Source organism: Arthroderma uncinatum (assembly GCF_011692745.1).
Source record: "Arthroderma uncinatum strain CBS 119779 chromosome Unknown scaffold4, whole genome shotgun sequence".
NCBI lineage: Eukaryota > Fungi > Ascomycota > Eurotiomycetes > Onygenales > Arthrodermataceae > Arthroderma > Arthroderma uncinatum.
Genome location: NW_022983866.1, coordinates 1,964,984 through 1,984,060, shown reverse-complemented (window position 1 = coordinate 1,984,060; position 19,077 = coordinate 1,964,984). Strand labels below are relative to the sequence as shown.

Genomic DNA, 19,077 nt, shown 5'->3' with positions numbered 1-19,077 from the left:
CCTAGCTGATGTCATATTGAACATGCACCTTTGAGATATCAAACGCCAGCTATCTCAATGGGAAAAGCGCCTAACCCACAGACCGTGAGGAATTGATTGTGAAAGCCACCGTAGAAAGGGAAGGAATACTTTCACTTCTTTGAAAGCCGCATCGACCAGTCCATATCACCCGGGAAGTTAGTACTCGAGAAGTTTATCCCTCTGGACCTCAACTTAGAAAGTGAATATTGTTTAATATATAATCGTGTCACCTGTTGTTGGTGCAGCAAAATATACTTCACAGCTATATGCAACTTTATCAAATATTTCCTATAAGCGGGTGCCTAGGATAAATTAACTATGTTTGCCATCCGTGGCTGCCTATCTTCTTAATGTTAAACTGTATATAGTTTAATTTAAATATATATGGTAGGAATACAAATATCAGAAGCTGGGCCTATAGGAGCCAGTAGTAGTCCTATCGGCAGAGATGTATTTACTTCACGGTAGTAATTAGGTGTAGGTAGCACATCTATGTATGAGCACTGCATTTTAATTAATCCTCTGTATTACATATAAGCATAACTAGGCTTCCATCATAGTTAGAGCAAGAATAGATCACCAAGGCAGCAAAATAAATCCTTGTGGACGATGTTCAGCTTGTATGACCTGATCCTGTCTTGAACCATCCTCTCTTGAACCATCCTCTCTTGAACCATCCTCTCTTGAACCATCCTGTCTTGAACCATCCTCTCTTGAACCATCCACCACGGACACAATTGTGTTCATGACGGCCATATTCAACGATATCCAGGTCCTCGCCTGACCTCATCCTCCACCGCCAGCTGAGTCGTGTATGTCTTGTTCGTGTAGTGTCCTGCAGCTTAGCGAAGAGTAGCGAGGCCTAAAGATAGAGCTTAGGGCGGCGTGAGCATCCCGCAGGATGGAAGGGGAGCCCTAAAACGGCACGGCCAAGCTACCCAGTTCGGCCCATGCACGTCAGTCGCGCTAGGCCCAAGCCAGCTAGCGCCGCCTGAGCCTCTCGAACCGCCCGTTGCCGCGTAATTAATTAGTCCGAGACTCCTTTAGACTCCTTTTCAGACAACATCAACACATCCCTTCTCCCTTCTCCCTTCTGCTGCTGCTCGACCGTACCGTTCGGCTTCATCTCTCAACCTCGCTGCCTGGCTGTTCTGGCGTCATCTGCACACCCGCTGCCCCTCCACAGCTCACCGTCGCCGCGTCTCCGAGATCGCCGCTCCAGCGCCCCCCAATCGCCTATCTACAACCCTACGGCCGCAGCCCTGCGCTGGATTCCCATTCAGCCACCCTCCATTTATAGCAGCCTTCACACTACTGCGTTTACACAGATTTCTCTTTTTTAAAAGGGTTACCGGTTGCATTTTATCTTTGTGTGCTCTTACAATTTCCATTTCGACCTCCTCGACGCCCCAGAAAAAAAAATACTCCTTTTATACACGCCTTGTTGACGGCTAGGCACTCCATATTTCACAATGAGCGTGAGTCGCCACTCTCGTTTGTCGAAATTTGATATAACAGCTGTACTTTTTGACACACTGTGGTTTCTGGCGGGGGAACTCGGTGGCTAATTGCATGGGACGTTTAGGGATATAACAATCAAGTGCGAGGCTACGGCCAAATCGACGCTCAATCTGGCCATCCCGATAACAGATATAATCAAGATATGGAAGCCGGCCACAACAACTATGGTATGTCCATTCTCGTCTGTTCGCCATTGCGGCGGGACTCGCAGGTTTGTCGCGCTGGGTTGGCTAACCGCTTACCGTGATAGAAATGGGTCAATACAACCAGGGCCAAAACTACAACCAACCGCCTGCCCACGACCCCAACGCCATCCTAAACCAGTGCAGAGATGTCGACCGTGGAATCGATGATGTGAACAAATATGTTGACCAGCTCAGCACCTTATACCGCCGTCTACTCAGTGATGTTGACCCGGCCCGAGAAAAAGCCATCCGCGACGAAGTGGAAGATATGGCCAACCAGACCAAGCGACTTTACCGCAACTTGGTCGACCGCGTCAAGTCCATCAAACAGATGCCGGAATCTGGAAGCCCACGCAACTCGTCTCAGGTTGGAAAAGTCGAGCGAAGCTTGAAAGCAGCCATCACCAGATATCAGCAGGTCCAGGCCGATTTCCGAAAGGAGTCCGAGTCACAGATGGCCAGACAGTACAGAATTGTTCGACCAGATGCTACGGATGCGGAAGTCAGGGAGGCTGTTCAGGATAGCTCGAACCAACAAATTTTCAGCCAGGCTGTATGTTCCATTTTCACGCCCTATTTATCATAACCAAACATCGTGCTAATCCGAATATAATACAGTTGATTCAAAGTGATCGTCGTGGAGATGCACAGAAAGTGTCACAGATGGTCCGAGCCAGACACGAAGAGATCCAGAAGATCGAGAGAGACTTTGTTGAGTTGACGCAGATGTTCCACGATCTTGAGGCCATGGTGGTTCAACAGGAAGAAGCCGTCGCCCATATCGACCAGACCGGCGAGGAAGTCCGAGAGAACGTCGACAAGGCCAACGAAGAGATAAAAGGCGCCATTGACTCCGCTCGTGCACGTAACCGAAAGAAGTGGTGGTGTCTACTCATCTGCCGTAAGTCCATCGATATCCTCACCAACTTGAAAGCCCATGCTAACCGCACCACCCAACAGTTCTCATCATTATCGTCATCGTTGTCGTCGTGGTCGTCGTTGTCGTTGTACAAAAGAAGGCTTAAATTCAACCTCCTACTCATCCATAATGCTGATGGCCGATGGCTGGCCTGAGTCTTCCCACGCTAAGCCTCTACTTCCCTTTGTACATTTGCTTATACCCTTGTCTTTGAATTGATATTGTAAAACCCTTCTGGGGGAGACCACCCAGAGCACTCACTCATTCTGAGTTACCTCGAACAAAATCCCCTTTCCTTACCGTATTCGTCTCAGCATCAACCCGGATAAGCCACAGTTACCGTTGGAGCCTCCTATTTTCTTTTGTTTTTGTCGTCATAGCAGTTACAACTACATTATCCCAGCTGTACCATCCCAGCTCTCGTGGCTCTGTGATACTTTTCCTTGTGTCATATTCTTTTCTGTTTCTTGGAAGAGTACTATTTACCACTACTACTATATAATATTACCCTTGGTTTTTTCTTTTTCCTTTTCTCCCTCTCCTATCGTTTCTCCTGTGTTATTTCTTTGGTTGTGTACTGGATTTTTTTTCTTCCAAAAGAGTCATTGGTTTATATATTCGAGTGTTGGAACACAACAGGCTGTTCTAATATATTAGTTAGCTGAACAAATGTCCGTTCATTTTACTCTATCCTTTCCACTTCCACTTCCACTATCGAAACAGGGCCAAGTCAACGTTTGATGCAATATATAATTTAAACGTGAGGTCCAGATCTATCGTATTATAGCATCTATCTTCAGGCCGATAATTGACCTCCAAAGATAAGAACACCGGCAGCTCATATGGCATGGCGTGATCATAGCTATTTCTCTTGCTGCTTTGCCCTCTCTTCCTCTTCAGGAGTCCTGGTCTTCAACTGCAGCGCATGTAATCCACCCTCTCTAGCCATTTCTTCTTTCAGCAGGTTATATACCATTCTATGCCGGGCAGGTTGGTTCTTGGATGCAAATGCCGACGAGACTATCGTTACACTGAATTATAGGCAAGGAGTAATAGTGAGCAGACTGTCAACTTTAAAAGGGTCGGACACTCCGTGGCAGAGTTCTGGTTTATGAACTATCGCTATGCGCCAGCCGTACACACCTGAAATGGGTTTCTGTTGATGTATTGCCCTGCATCGGCGCATGATGAGCGTGGTGTTTGGAGTCGTTTTGGATCGTGAGGGAAATCGGCGATAGCTCTTTGGTGACCTATGGTTATTTCTGCAATTAGCTTACTGCTCAAACATCGTAGATTCTCTGCGCTTCTCCTGTTCCGTGGTCTGTAGCTTGCCTTTTCGCGAATTGCGTCCTCCAATGGTGTCTGAGAGGCGGAAGTGCTGGCGGACATTCTCGGTATGCGCGAGAAGAGCTGCAGGCGCTGCTGGCTTAGTCTGATAGTGCGGAGCATCGGTATGTGAATCGCAAAGAGGGATATAAGGGAAACGCAAGAGATTCGGTGGTGGTGCTTGTATATCTGTCGTATGATTGAAGGCTCGGGGTTAAGAACCACCAAGCCGATAGCGATAAAAAATAGGCTTTTGGGTTCACTTCAAACGCAATTCCGGGAAACTCTGCTAAGGTCAACATCGAAGACAACATAAGATATAAACGATTATATACCTCTAAATGATGGCTTTACTTTCGATGATTTCAATTGGGAATTAACCTGCAATGGAGACAAGAGAACGCCCTGCGAAATAGCCGTTTTTTTTTTCCTTTACGATGATGCGCCTGGGCTGCCAGCAGCTCTCTCGAGTTGGGCAACAGCATTCGACGCCTCAATTGAACCAGTATAGCGCCAGATTATGGTTAAGATGGAAGAGCGGTAGGGCCCAGCAAATGCGATTAGCATCAGGTCTTCCGAATCTCCCTTTCTTCCGCCCGCTGGTCTCACACGACCCGCAATCCACGTCCGTTGTCCATAGTGCATCCGGACGCACCTTTAGCTATGGAAACCTCATCGGAGACGTCATACTAGCTCAAGATAAGCTTGAAGCACTTGGAGACCGCTCTTTGAAAGGACTCAATCTACAGGGAAAGCCCGTGGCATTTTTGGCAGAGAATAGCTACGACTACGTGGGTACTGTAGACACTCTTAGATAGACCCCCAGCCTCGCAATTGATGTTCTAGAAGGCTAACATTATTTGTGGAATTATAGTTACGTTGCTCTCTATACTTGCGGCCGACGGCATTGCGCTTCCTCTTTCTCCTAGCTTCCCGGCTGCAGAGCTGAGATATATCCTCGATAATTCGCAGGCAGAAATACTACTAGCAACTGAAAAGTATCGCGAAAAAGCAGAACAAGTGCTCGATGGAGAACTAGTGAAGCGTCCTGTTTTGGAATATATTCCGAAGCTCAATGATGGGGCTATATCTCCGGCGAATGTCGAATTTCGGGATATGGAGAACCCCCAAGGTGGAATGATGCTGTATACATCAGGTACTACAAATCGTCCGGTATGTTGGGAATTGGGACTCGGGCCTTAAACAATGAAGGTGTGGAACGGAGTACTAGCTAATCTTTGTTGGATATTTTCAGAAAGGCGTATTCCTCCCACATTCTGCTCTAGCAGCGCAAACGAAGTCTTTAGTTCAGGCATGGTCCTATTCGCCGGACGATAGACTACTTCACATGCTACCGCTCCATCACATTCATGGAACGGTTAATGCCATTCTAGCACCATTACTCGCTGGTTCATCTATTGAGTTTACGTTCCCATTCAATCCCACTACGGTATGGGATAGACTCGCTCGACCATTTATGCCCAACTCCAATACAATCCCGCCTCCAAAACCTATAAACTTCCTTACAGCTGTTCCGACTATTTACCATCGCCTCCTCGGTACATTTAATACACTCCCTGATATCACCCAAAAAGCTGCAAAGGAAGCTATTTTGCCCGAAAATCTACGACTAAACATTTCCGGGTCTGCCGCATTGCCTACTCCAATAAAAGAATCATGGACCAAGCTTAGCGGGGGAAATGTGCTTCTTGAACGGTATGGCATGACCGAAGTCGGTATGGCTCTCAGTTGTGGCATGCATTTTAAAGACAGGGTTGATGGGAGTGTTGGATGGCCACTACCGTCTGTTGAAGTCAGGTTATTCGATCTAGACAGCCAAGAAGTGATACGGCCGGGAGAAGAATATGACGCGAACAAGCGTGAGCGGGTAGGAGAAATTCAACTACGAGGGCCAACTATTTTCAAAGAATATTGGAAGAACGAACGTGCCACTGAGGATTCATTTATGGAAGGTTCTGATGGCAAAGGCAGATGGTTCAAGACTGGCGATATGGCTATTAGAAAGCAGGTTTCGGGTGCTGGACAAAGTGGAAGTAATTGGGCAAAAGGCCCGTTATATTTCATTCAAGGCCGCCAGAGTGTGGACATTATCAAGGTTGGAGGAGAGAAAGTGAGCGCACTGGAAGTCGAACGGGAGCTTCTTGCCCTGTAAGTATTTATTACATTGACAATTGCTCTCATATTATAGCTAACTTCTGGGGATTTTAGTCCGCAGGCCCTAGAGGCAGCTGTCGTTGGCCTCCCGTCAGATCAATGGGGCCAGAAAGTTGCTGCGGTATTGGTGCTGGACCCGAAACACGCAAACACGGGGACTCGTGAAGGCAAACCTTGGGGCATCCTTGATCTGCGGCGCGCATTAAAGGAGAAACTGTCAGAATACAAAATACCGCAGGAGATGAGAATATTGGAAAATGGGATCCCAAGAAATGCGATGGGAAAAGGTAAAGTTGCTTAAACACTCATATAACTCCACTTGGAGATTTATTACAATGCGCGGAAACTGACTATTTGATTTTCTTTACTAGTGAACAAGAAAGTCCTTAAACGGGATGTCTTCGGCGAGTCATCATAGGAAGATGTCCCGCTGATCATGTATGATATAAATGACGTAGGGTCATGTAAGGCTCGTGTACAATATTAGAATATAGACCATGCTCAAGTTGGATATACCAGGCAGGAAATTAGTTTAGACAGGCCGTGGAATGAAAGAATACTGGCTCGAAGAAACAGGGACTGATATCTCCTAATAAATAAATCATTATACACGATAGGGACGCATAATAAAAACCACGTTAAAAGGGAGAACTCCCTGAAAATGAACAGGCATAAAAGTCAAGGACATTAAGAAGTGAAAAAAAAAAAAACGGAAGACACGTTAAATAAACCACGTTAGCCCCAGGTTTTAGCTTTTAAAATAAAATCCAGGGGGAAATAGAGCTGCGCCAGTAACGTTATGCGCACGCTGAGCCTTCAATAGACTCCATTTTGCTAATTGAGAAAGCGCAATAACCATCTCTACCAGTATCATCAGTCTCGCCGATGGGACAGAAGATGGCCGTAGATCCCCCAACGCCAACCACAACTGTTCAGCGCACTGAAGAGGACCTCAGCGATACAGAGTCGATGTCTGGAATAGATTGAATTTCTCATACGATCAAAAGCTGCTCACTCAGACCGTATATTTGGCTCTAGCACGGGTGCTTCCCGCATTGGCACTCTCGGTGTGACCCGAAAATTCGAGAAGCTCATTCTCCTTCAACTTAAGAACTTCCTTGAACCGTTTACCAATAGCCAAAAGAACCTTCTGTCCCTGCTCTGACGTACGTCCGTCGTTGGTCGCCTTTCCGACAGTTCTGGTCCATAGACCGATTCTGTAAAAGGCCTTGCGTACGTTGACCACAACACCCATGACTTCATTGTCACCATCGTTTTCCAATGTTTCTCCGATAACTGTAAGTTGGGCATGAAGCCAGAGCTCATCGATTGGAACTTGGTTTCTGTCCTTGGTGAATTTAAACGAGTACGACCATTTGCCGCCATGTTTGTTCTGTTGGTCCTCCCATTCTGGTCTGACACCCTTCTTAAACAGATGGTAGTCTGACTTTAGGCCTAGCTGAGAGGTAGGCGCGATGTTATTCTGTAAACGGGAACGAGGTTAGATGTTATGTTGGATATATAAAACAGTGCCCCTCATTTGTGGAATAAGCAAATCTAGGCTTACATAGATGCCCCAGAACTCTTCGACGGAGTTGAAAGTGACAACTTCTTTAAGAAGGTCATTCCAGTTGTCGCCCTAAAAAATGAATACTCCAGTTAGCATTCGCGAGGTATATTATGACTGTATGCGGCTTCAAAAATGAGCGCTCTCTCGAATGCATACCTTGCCACTTGGAGGCTTTGTGAACCACAGAGTCCATTCGTTCATGAGAGGGTGCTTAACGTTGAAGTTAACAGGGTCATGGAAGACGGTGATCTGTTCATCCTTGTTCTGGCCCTCTGCTCCGTCTGGGGTAGAGTTCTCGTTGCTCACGGCCTGCTCAGGCTTGGTTCCATTTTCCGTCGCCATCTTGTAAGAAGTAGCGTATGTATCGGATTAGCTCGATCGATGTACGAGTGCTGTATAGGCTGGAGAGAGAGATGCTCTTAGGTGAAGCGTCGAGAAGATGGCGGTTTGAGTGAGGTGAGGTTGAAAGCTTCGTGAGTCGGTTGGTCGAATGCGGGAAGGCTCGATCGTACCACTACCCAACAGCGATAGAGATGATATAAAGGGGAATACGGAGTAGAAGGTCCTCTGCTCCAGGCAGAATTTGTGATCTGGAACTGTGACGTTTGGTGGTGAGATCGCGCTTCTCTTGAAGTTTTATTTTTTTTAATCTTGAAGGCATCAGAAGCTTTGGTCGTTGAGTTTGCACTGTTTGCACACAGATTTAACTACGATGAGATCTCGATGGAAGAACCTGGTCTCCTTTTACGTCTGACGATAGCATCTTGCAACTTGTAGCAGCTTTCTATTGTGAGAAATATACTATTACATTTATTCTATGCTAAAAAAGGTTCAATTCGTAGGGCCGGTCTATGGCCACTCTAGAAAGGACAAAAAAAGCAGTGCTCTATGGGGAATATAACCAAAAATTTGCAGTAGGGAGGAGGACTGATTATGAACTTTCCTTATCACCCTTACTGTTTATAAGGCTTAGTATACAGTTCCAGCCTAGAGGGTTGCCGATCAACTGTTAGCAACGCGGACATGGAATGCTGCAAAGAACAGCGGGTTCAACCAGGATATAACATACCAAGGCTGACGAGGTTAACGACAAGAACTCGGTGCTCTAATGGCACGAATGAAAAGTTAGCCGCCTGCACCCATGGCCAGAGCATGAGGTTGGTCTTGTAGGCGGTGCCAAAAGTTGTTCGGAGCCTCTCCAATGGGTCGTTTCCTTCCATGAGTGCCATGGAGGATAGGAAACAGGTCAGATGCGTAGGAGTGAACAGGACCTGATCTGCACACACTCTAGCAACTAATGTAGCCTTGGGACTTCTGAAAACAATGTTTCGCTGCATGAACTTATACCAAGTCGTTGCGGCTGGTCCGAAGATTGCTATATCGAAATACCAGCAAACATCAGCAGAGATCTTATGTGTAGTTCGCAAGGAAAGTACTAGACATACCGCCTCCGTATAAGACCATCCGACCAGTGCGGGCGTAGTCATGGTTCTCGATGCCGGCTCGGTCGACGAGCTGCTGGGCCAGGACGTCTCCGGTTCCAAAAAGGACCTGCATTCATGTCAGCCGCTGTATATTATATTAGATCAGATGTACGTAGTAGCTCACGGCGCTGCCGATGCTCTGGGTAAGCAATGGCCTGGTAGCCAACTTAGCTTGATACCTATATCAACCATGATAAGATTAGAAGATGATTCGATATCAGGGGGGTTGAAGATGTCTCCGATGACGGAGAGAGGTATGTCACTCACCATCGCAACATTATGAAGTCTGTTGCCTTATCGTACACCTGGAGAGTAAAAGACGACGAGCTTCATACGCTCCTCAATGATTTATCCAGGGAAGACGCGCCATCGCAGCTTGAGATCTCCCAACCGGAGCTGCTCCTGGACCTGCGGGTGGAGTTCGGCTTTATCGCGGCGTTAAAAATCTCGAGCCCCCTTTAAAGTCACGCACTTTTCGGTCTTATTTCCACAAGGCAGACGTGTCCGTTTTAGGCCAAAAATTAGGGCTTAGGGCTAGCGGGGAGGGTTCTGCGGTCACTCGCTTAGAGGGGGCTTATGTAACGCTCCACATCGCTTTCTGTGCCGAAAGTTGCAGGCGACGACAAGCACGAAGAAAGAGAACTTGCTTCGACCAGCGCAAATCGACACGACCTCGACCTCCAGCCCTTCCCCTACAACCGTCGATTTCGATACAAAAAAACATGGCTGACGCTACACGAGGAGACCGTGGACGCGGTGGCTTTGGCTCGCGCGGAGGAGACCGTGGTCGTGGCCGTGGTGGCCGTCGCGGACGTCGTGGTCCCAAGAACGAAGAGAAGGAATGGCAGCCCGTCACCAAGCTCGGCCGTCTCGTCAAGGCCGGAAAGATCACCAGCATCGAGCAGATCTACCTCCACAGTTTGCCCATCAAGGAATACCAGATCGTCGATTTCTTTTTGCCAAAGCTCAAGGATGAGGTCATGAAGGTACGGAATATACAATTCTTCTACCAGAGACTTGTGGATACGGGATACGTCGATGGAGGACGGCTGTTGGGCATAATGCGCCTGGGATTATGATCGTTTTATAAGGGTTATTTGACGATTGATGCTAATTGGGGATTTTCCGTGGATATAGATCAAGCCTGTCCAGAAGCAGACCCGTGCCGGTCAACGAACCCGTTTCAAGGCCATTGTTGTCATTGGAGACTCCGAGGGCCACGTCGGTCTCGGAATCAAGACCTCCAAGGAAGTCGCTACTGCTATTCGTGCCGCCATCATAATCGCCAAGCTCAGCGTTCTCCCTGTCCGTAGAGGTTACTGGGGTTCCAACCTCGGTGAACCTCACTCTCTCCCAACCAAGACCAGCGGAAAGTGCGGTTCCGTCTCTGTTAGGGTATGTGGTTCTCCTTTGGGTTTTTTGAATGAATAAATGAACGTCGTCCTAACTATATAATCTAGTTGATCCCTGCTCCCCGTGGTACCGGTCTCGTTGCCTCTCCATCCGTTAAGCGATTCCTCCAATTGGCTGGTGTCGGTGATATTTACACAACCTCTTCCGGCTCCACCAAGACCCTTGAGAACACCCTCAAGGCCACCTTCGTCGCTGTCGGTAACTCATACGGTTACCTGACCCCCAACCTATGGAAGGAGACCAAGCTCATCCGAAGCCCTCTCGAGGAATTCGGTGATGTTCTACGGGAAGGAAAGAAATACTAAAAAGTGGAAAATAGGATTTTCTTTACTTTTCCCTTTTCTATTTTAGTTAGCGGATAAAATTCCTTGCGAGCTTGTCAGGAGCCAAATGAGATAATGATTTCCATTTGACATGGCTTAATTAATACCTTGTGCTTCGACTGTCCTTGAATGAGGTCTATGGGTCATATATTTTGCCCGCTCTTCAACTTGGGGCCCTGTAAGATATCTCCGCAACATCTAGCGCCATACATACGAACAAGATGTGTTGCCAGTAGCCAAACTCCATAGTATTTACACTCTAAGCAAAAAGCATAATTAGAAGGCCGTGCATTAATAGTCAAACCTATGGAATCAAGCTCGTATCACGATGTCCTGGCCATATATGTACTCCGTACAGTCATGCTCGTGGCCATGCATCCCTGACAAAGGAAACCCAACAGACAGTAGCAACAACTGCAACCCGGCGTATGCTACCAAATCTGAAACCTATTTGCATAGATGTTAGATCTTACTAGGTTTCATATTTTGGTGGTTCAGGGGTCGCAGAAAGCCCCTTGCATGATATCCAGAGAATAAAGGGATATATTTTATGTTGGCTATCAACAACACCTAGGAAAAAAATGTATATGTGGCAGCAAAGTAGTTAGGGGGTAGAGAATAAATAGGAGACCCTCCCCAAGCCAAACTACAGTCATCCTGAAAAGTTGTGGTTTATTATCCATTCCTTCATAGTTCCCCTGTTTGACCCAAGATGGTAGACTGTCATACAAGTACATATCCCCTCCTGTCTAGGAGTAGCTGGGCACATCAGGACAACAATAACAGTAACACTTTTAGCGGCCCTAACACCACACAGAACAAATTTCTTCATATAAAAAAGCACAACAAGAAAAAGGAGCCCACAAACCTCTTACTGTTTGATAGGATCCTTATCCCAATACCCCTCTCTCCTTGTACCTGGAAGCAGAGTTAATACAGGCCTTCTGAGAACCTGAACTACCCTTCACATACCATATCAGCTACTATAGAAGTCCGGGCCTATATCGTGAAACTAAAGTAGCAACCATGGTGTGTTGCCGAGCACCTCGTTGTCATATCAACAAGGAGGAGGACGGCGATGAAAAAGATCACAAACCAGTGAGACCAGGTGAGTCAGTGAATATTCCTTCCATGCTCTTGCTGCAAGAAGAATCTTTCCCCATCTACCTGCACTGGGAGTCTTTTTCAGATCTCGATAGATTGACAAGCTTGCCAAACAGTTACAAGAAGAGCTGTCATTCCACCACATCGAAAAGTCGCGTCAGCTGCATCGGCGTATCCTTCAGAGAAACCAAAAGCGCGCTTCCCTCCTCGAAAAAGGAGATCCAGCGTAGGTGATATCAGCTGCCTTCCCTTTAGCCTCAGCAGATCAGAATCTCTGGCATCAGTCGGCCGTATCTTCAACATCGGCGCGTCGAACAACACGAAAAAAGGAGGTACCGACAGATCAGTATCCAGATCATCCTTCGGTAGCAACGTCGCGCTTCTACGTTCCGCGTTTGGAAGCAAGAAAATCAATATGCCGGCCCACGAAGTTGATCCATGTGAAGAGCCATTCGACGACGATGACTCCGCAGATGGCTTCGATAAGCCCATCATTTCCTTCCGTGGAGGTTCTGCATGGCAGTCCCTCAACTTGAACTGTGAAGTTCTCGCGTTGGACCTGTTTTGGCCAACCAAGAGACAGAACCCGTTTGAGAATCCATTTCGCCCGGATATCATGCCCCTCGAAGAACTTTCGTCACTTTGCAACTTCAGAAACCTTCGAAGGCTCAAGTTGACGGGAATGTCCCAGTCATATCAGAAATATATCTGGCAGACTGTGTGGCTGAATCCCGGCCTCGAGGAACTCGATTTAGAGATGGCACTCGAGCCCTGTATTCGACGCACTTTCAATGCAGACTGGCCATCTATCAAGGGAGATTGGTCATACCGCACTGTGGATGAGGCTCCGGGATCATACTAGTAAGTGCCTCCAAATGTCAAATGTTTGTGTGTGACTTGTTGTAGACACCAAGCCTACAACAAATAAACACGTCCTCTTTTACGTATACAACGAGAAATCACATCAGGCTAACATGTATATGTTTTATAGTGGAGAGTCTGGAGAGGGCGAATTACACCGACGTGCTGGAGTCGGAGAATATTTAGACAAAGAAGCAATCGCCGAAGCAAGAGCCAGAGCTTCCGAGATGGGATGCGTCCCCGACCGACTGCCAGTCGTCCAGATAAGCCTCAATGGCTTCGTGGTTGATGCCGATCCGTTCTTCCAGTGGTTTAACCCACACCGTCTCCGAGTGATCAACTTCAAGAACGACTGTGTCGATGCAGGCTTTGCTCTCCCACGATCCATGAGCGAGCGAGTTGTCGTATCCTGGCCAAATAACGTGGCAGAGTACGCCATGCGGGTGAGGCATGTCAAACCTGGAGAGGTTAAACTCATTAATATCCCAAAGAGAAAGGGAAAGGAGCCGGCGGCCCTTGACAAGGGCAAACTCGTGGACATCCCAAAGAAGGGAAAGAAGCCGGCCGACAAGGCAGACGAGCACAAGCTCGTCAACGAAAAGGTCTGCCAATGGCGTAAAGCCAGCATCGGCAGAGAGGATGCAGCCATCGAGAAAGCACCAGATTGCTTTCCGGACAATGGCGACGGCCTGCACCGTCGCACTGCATTCAGGGCCCGAAGCTGTGCAAGAACCGGCAAGCTGGCGGGAGGCGTCTTCACGCCTGATGGGAAGCCAACTGGCACGCCCACGAAGCGGAAGTAGTCAACTTGGTGAAGTTGGCGAGGTTTGAATAGAGTGATCACGTGGTGATAGCAGGGCGCGATGACGTCGTTACGCTTATGAATATCACGAATTTCTTTTCTTTTTTTACTGTACAAGGAAAGATACCCGTTGCCAGTTTATGTCTGGCTTAGGGAATGCTAATAACTAATGGGAGGGGTCTGAGTGACCTGATTTGTACTTAATGGACTTGCGATTGTTTAATGATGATAATGTGCAAAACCCAAAATTGCATTGCTGCGTCAAGTAGTGTACATCTCCGAACTTTCAAGAGCCAAATAGCAAATATCGTATAGGGACAATTTTAGCTGATAAGACAAGCAATACAAGTAAAATAGATAAAACACCCCGAAATCTCAAATTGGTATGGGCTATCGATAAACTTTTGCTTTGGTAAATTTACGGTAGCATCATCGTATATTATAGATTAGCAAATTTGTTGCTGGTTACCAGTAGTTGGCAGCTCCCAGGCTTTGATGAAATCAAAATTTGGCAAAAGCTTAGAAGGTTGCACCCTCCACGCCGTTGGTATTTTTTCAGTTTGATATCATACTTGCTCGTTTTCTCCTACCCGGATGTTTCCCTCGCCGCTGGTTCCGTTGGCCCAGAAGCCATCTAGCGAGGTCGAACTGGTTAAGTGGTTAAGTTAGCGTTTTGTTTCCTCACCGCTAGCACTCTGTATTTCCCTTACATGGATCTGATCTTGTCATGGGAGACTATGAGCCAGTAGCCAAAGGCGCCTTGGAGCAATATGTCCAGAACCGCATAAGAAATAATCTCTGCGTTGATGCTCATCTTCCGAGCGTTGTTGGAGATCGCCCAGATTCTGCATGTATTGTTAGTTATCGGGAGCCGGGGCGGCTAGAACCAGGACTTCCTTGACTTACATAGGATAGACAAGCATGATCACTAGAGAGAAGATTGCAATGGAAGAATAGAAGGTGCGTGCCTGCTGGTCCTTTGCTTGAGAGACTCTTCGGCCGTGGTAGCCAATTTGGTACGCAATAGTCAAGTATGCTAGACAAGCAATTGTGTACCATGCCCACTGTTGGTGTTGATTCATGAATGCGCTGCTGAGAGCGGAGATAAACATGATAAGAGCCGCGGAGATCGACACAAGTAGGCTGGCTCCGTTGAGGCCGGATAGGAAGGTGAGGCAGGTAAGAATCAAAGGAACTGTCAACATCCAGTTGACATATCGAATCCAGTAAACTTCGCGGCAAGTATCAAGATACGTATCAGGGGCCTTTTTGTGGTGTTTGTGGTAGACGTAATGGTTGTAGGACACTCCGTATCCCATAGCCATAGCAAGGTACGAGAGGAAGGAGATTGTGGTTACGAGGGATACCAGAACGTGAAAAAACCGTTTTTGCTAGGAAGCTATATTAGAACAAGTACGCCTTCAACAATTCATGAACGTAGACTTACTTCGGGAACTCTTCCAGCAAGAACATAGAAGACAAGGGATGAAAGTAGCATCAAAACCGCAACGACCCTAGAAGACAAAGTTAGGGAAACGTGGTTTCATTATTCCTTAGGTTGACACTGAAGCTTACCATAGACACCGCCGGCCGACCCCTGATGCCTCTTCCATGATCGGGTTAGGAGGGCCCGGGATAGGGTTAATGGGAGGAACCCCAATATCTCCCATGGTATGCATCATATCTGCCTGGTATAACAGTTAAATTTTGAGAGCTGAACAGCTCGTCGAAAGAAGTGCTACGGCACCAAGAACTAGAGGTACAGACCTCAGAGAGATGGGATATTAAGTAGATGAAAATGCAGTAGGACAGCTATCTGGTAAACACGAGCAGGGCATTTGCTTCTTTAAAGGACCCCCCCGCACCGTGAAATCAATGTCTCGCCTCTTGAAGGTAAATGAAAGTTCGTTCGAGAAACCTGGAATGACTTCATCGTCATCAATTCCAACTTGCCACACAAGAGACCAATCGGGTCTGAGGACCACCGCAGAGAAAGTTACACTGCTGGAGAAGGGCTGAAGGGATTCTTGCCAGGTCTTCTAGGTAGCATTGGCCAACATGTAGATTGACACAGGGGTTGTTAGACGCTTGCGGTTGTTGGAAGGCCTCGTTGACGTACGTATACATGGCAGGGATTACCTAATCATCTATTTGCACCGTCATACTATCTAAAGAAGCGAATTGATTATCGTACAGCTATGTTACACGCTCAAAGGAGCAGGGGAAGAGGCAGGTTCATATAGCTGCCGTGGCAGAAGCTTGGCCCGCATCGCTGCGTTGATCCAGGTCGCGCACGACATCCTCACAGCGGTGGCAGAGCTCTTCCTTGTCCGACTCAATTGTCGAATCGACTGCATAACGCCAGCACCGAGGGCACTTGGCTTGACTTGGCGCGTAAACCCATGCCTGTCCAGTCTGGCCATCCGGTAGCTTGAATTCGGAGTTGTAGCTCCATTCGGCCTGCATGACATCATTTGGTATAGCATCACCTTCAACCCCCAAGGTGACAGCTGATACAACGAAGAGGTCTGGGAGCTCTAACTGCAGCTGTTTGGACACGGTAAAGTTTTTAGGAAGCATTAGACGCACAAAGGATTGTAATGAGGACCCCATTTCCTTCTTGGACCGAGCGGTTTCTTGCATAGCTTTGATTGCAGAGTTAGCTGCCATCATTGCAGAGTACTGGTGTTCCAAGGTATCGTTTCGCCATTCGCTATTGGGTGGGCAGAAAGTCCGTTGAAATGGGTGTTCCACTACTTCCTTGATACTCCCAGGGGTATGCTCCCAAGTCTCCTCAACCAGCAGAGGAACTATTGGTCCAAGCAGGGTTTGAATGTGTGTATATATATGGAACAGGGTAGTCTGTGCAGCTCGCCTACTTATCCCAGTCTCTGAATCCGCATATAATCGATCTTTGATTGCTTCAATATAGAATGCAGAAAATTCTAGATTGGCCCATTTGTTCATCGCGGTCACTGCTTTGAAAAACTCCATCTTGTCGACTGCTTCTTGACTGGTGTTGATGAGGTTATGCAGTTGTAGTAGGGCAATCTTGTCAACTGCGTGTAGTGACTCGTATGGAACTTGATTCTTTGGATCAAAGTCTTGAAGCGCACCAAGAAGAAGTTTAAAAGTCACTCGGAATTTATGAAGACTGATGTTAACTGCCTTTAGAACCTGTTGCCCAATAACCACATCCTTTGTGTAATCACTTCCAGCGGCCCATAATCGAAGAGCATCCGGGCCAAGCGCGTCGTATATAGGAACTTCGGGATTTGGCTTCGGTCCCTTGCCTTTGCCCTTTCTAGGTTTAAGTGGTGGGAGCAGCGTACCGCCCATGATTTCATCCGGTTGTATGGTATTTCCAATGGACTTGCTCATCTTACGACCATGCTGGTCGAGGGTAAATCCATGTGTGATCAACGTTTTGAAGGGGGTTTTGAATCCTGAACTGCGGCCCTGAGCGAGTTGATGAGAGATATATGTCAAGAGGCTGGATTGGAACCAGCCACGGTGCTGATCGCTTCCTTCAAGGTATACGTCGGCGGGAGGCTTATCAGGAGAAGTACTATCTTTAAGTTGGGCCCAGCTAGTGCCGCTATCAAACCAGACATCCATAGTGTCGGTCCCCCGCTTATATAGTGGCTCGTTCGCGTCACGAAGCGAAGGTGGGAACCAGGCTTGGTCAAATTCATCATCAGTCCACCAGGCGTCGATTCCTCGCTCTTCAATCATTTTCATGATGTGAGACACGCTTTCCTTTGTCAGGACGGCTTCCCCAGTGGTGCGGTGATATAGTGCCGGTATTGGAACACCCCATGCCCGTTGGCGAGAAATACACCATTCACTCCGGTTCTTGACAAAAGTTTCTAGTCTTGATTTTCCAGTTGGAGGGATGAACTGAACGGATTGCAAGGCCTGGATAGCTTCTCCTTGGATATCACCGACATCAGCGAACCATTGTTCCGTTGCGCGAATAATGACGGGAAGTTTGGAGCGCCAGTCGTAGGGGTACTTGTGTTTATAGGTGTGTTTGTGCAGCAATAGCCCTTTTTCTGATATATACTGGAGAACTGCTTCATTACCATCTCCTAAAACTGCTTTCCCAGATAATAGGTCAGGTTGCGCTGGCATAGCAGCTCGGGTGAAACGGCCTTCGCCGTCGACGGGAGCGTACGCTGGAATTTGAAGCGCAAGGCAAACCTCGTAATCCTCCATTCCGTGGCCTGGCGCGCAGTGAACAATTCCGGAACCTGCATCGTCCGTTACAAAGTCTGCAGCAATTATCGGTTGGTTTTTTGATCCAGGCTCTTTGAAGTGGGGAGTATAAGAGGAATTCAGCAATTCAGAGCCTAAGATACTAGGAACAACAACGTTGAAATTGTCGTCAAGTAGTTCTTGGAGGTATTGCAGCCTAGACTGTGCTACCAGTAGCTTGCCATATTGTGTAGAATCCACGATAGTGTATTCAAAGGTAGGGCTAACGGCTAATGCAGCGTTCGCAGGCAGTGTCCACGGAGTCGTTGTCCAAATTACCGCAGAAACATCGCTATCGGCAAGGATAGGATTCTCTCGGATCTGAGGAGGTAAGTCTGCTAGTTTGAACTTGACTAAAGCCGCGGTTGAGATGTGATCTTCCTTGTACTCCAGCTCTGCTTCAGCCAGAGCGGTCCCAGACGACGGAGACCAGTACACAGGCTTAAATCTCCGGTAAATGAGGCCCTTTTCAACCATTTCCAAAAATACACCCAATTGTCTGCGCTCAAAATCTTTGTTCATTGTGGTGTAGGCATTGTCCCAATCTCCCATGACTCCCCATTCACGGAATCCTTCCATTTGCCGGGAAACGGTTTTTTCTGCGAGTTGTCGCGCTGCGGATCGAATCTGTGCTGCTCCATGCCTCCCAGCTGACCTCAGGTCCCCCAATTCCTTTCGTCCCTGTAGCGCCTTTAGCTCGATCGGTAAACCATGGCAGTCCCAACCAGGCACATAGTGCACTCGCTTCCCTTTAGCCAATTGAACGCGACATATTATATCTTTCAAGATCTTATTCAGGGCATGTCCAATATGTAGCTCGCCGTTAGCATATGGAGGGCCGTCGTGAAGGGTGAAGGTATCCGTCGCAGGTCGGTTGCGCTGTTGCCAGCTGTAGAGGTCATCGCTGCATCGTTTGAGGTATTTCGCCTGGTCAGCTAATGCTATCCGAGGAGGGAATGTTGATTTTGGAAGCTTTAGTGTCGATGACCAAGATCGAGCGAGGGTTCGCGACAGCTCCGGCATGCTCCTCTTGTTGCATCTCTTCTCGCTGCTGGAGTGCTTGCTGCTTGGTTTGGATAGAAAATTGAAGAGAGGTTTACGGATGCTTGCTAATAC

The 19,077-nt window shown here is 47.6% G+C and overlaps 8 protein-coding genes across 8 annotated transcripts; 4 read left to right on the top strand and 4 right to left on the bottom strand.

Moving 5' to 3' along the window:
- Window positions 1-1,684: 1,684 nt before the first annotated feature.
- On the top strand, window positions 1,685-2,801 carry GIQ15_05955 (uncharacterized protein; the record flags this gene model as incomplete). The annotated part of the gene is made up of 3 exons (XM_033553372.1): window positions 1,685-1,709; window positions 1,793-2,280; window positions 2,346-2,801. 3 exons carry the CDS (start codon window positions 1,685-1,687, stop codon window positions 2,799-2,801), a joined length of 969 nt encoding a protein of 322 aa, XP_033404516.1.
- A 1,725-nt stretch (window positions 2,802-4,526) lies between these two features.
- On the top strand, window positions 4,527-6,565 carry GIQ15_05954 (coenzyme a synthetase; the record flags this gene model as incomplete). The annotated part of the gene is made up of 5 exons (XM_033553371.1): window positions 4,527-4,767; window positions 4,847-5,145; window positions 5,228-6,141; window positions 6,202-6,434; window positions 6,519-6,565. 5 exons carry the CDS (start codon window positions 4,527-4,529, stop codon window positions 6,563-6,565), a joined length of 1,734 nt encoding a protein of 577 aa, XP_033404515.1.
- A 597-nt stretch (window positions 6,566-7,162) lies between these two features.
- GIQ15_05953 (eukaryotic translation initiation factor 4E-1) lies at window positions 7,163-8,059 on the bottom strand (the record flags this gene model as incomplete). The annotated part of the gene is made up of 3 exons (XM_033553370.1): window positions 7,163-7,630; window positions 7,715-7,786; window positions 7,874-8,059. The coding sequence occupies 3 exons, from the start codon at window positions 8,057-8,059 to the stop codon at window positions 7,163-7,165; spliced, it is 726 nt and encodes a 241-aa protein (XP_033404514.1).
- A 660-nt stretch (window positions 8,060-8,719) lies between these two features.
- On the bottom strand, window positions 8,720-9,479 carry GIQ15_05952 (uncharacterized protein; the record flags this gene model as incomplete). The annotated part of the gene is made up of 5 exons (XM_033553369.1): window positions 8,720-8,748; window positions 8,787-9,092; window positions 9,163-9,268; window positions 9,326-9,356; window positions 9,469-9,479. 5 exons carry the CDS (start codon window positions 9,477-9,479, stop codon window positions 8,720-8,722), a joined length of 483 nt encoding a protein of 160 aa, XP_033404513.1.
- Window positions 9,480-9,923: 444 nt separating this feature from the next.
- On the top strand, window positions 9,924-10,919 carry GIQ15_05951 (40S ribosomal protein S2; the record flags this gene model as incomplete). Its single annotated transcript, XM_033553368.1, has 3 exons — window positions 9,924-10,145; window positions 10,339-10,596; window positions 10,662-10,919. The coding sequence occupies 3 exons, from the start codon at window positions 9,924-9,926 to the stop codon at window positions 10,917-10,919; spliced, it is 738 nt and encodes a 245-aa protein (XP_033404512.1).
- Window positions 10,920-12,456: 1,537 nt separating this feature from the next.
- Window positions 12,457-13,705, top strand: GIQ15_05950 (uncharacterized protein; the record flags this gene model as incomplete). Its single annotated transcript, XM_033553367.1, has 2 exons — window positions 12,457-12,902; window positions 13,033-13,705. 2 exons carry the CDS (start codon window positions 12,457-12,459, stop codon window positions 13,703-13,705), a joined length of 1,119 nt encoding a protein of 372 aa, XP_033404511.1.
- A 565-nt stretch (window positions 13,706-14,270) lies between these two features.
- Window positions 14,271-15,386, bottom strand: GIQ15_05949 (uncharacterized protein; the record flags this gene model as incomplete). The annotated part of the gene is made up of 5 exons (XM_033553366.1): window positions 14,271-14,352; window positions 14,415-14,549; window positions 14,611-15,095; window positions 15,152-15,218; window positions 15,280-15,386. 5 exons carry the CDS (start codon window positions 15,384-15,386, stop codon window positions 14,271-14,273), a joined length of 876 nt encoding a protein of 291 aa, XP_033404510.1.
- Window positions 15,387-15,939: 553 nt separating this feature from the next.
- Window positions 15,940-18,984, bottom strand: GIQ15_05948 (isoleucyl-tRNA synthetase; the record flags this gene model as incomplete). The annotated part of the gene is made up of 1 exon (XM_033553365.1): window positions 15,940-18,984. One exon carries the CDS (start codon window positions 18,982-18,984, stop codon window positions 15,940-15,942), a length of 3,045 nt encoding a protein of 1,014 aa, XP_033404509.1.
- Between the last annotated feature and the right edge of the window lie 93 nt (window positions 18,985-19,077).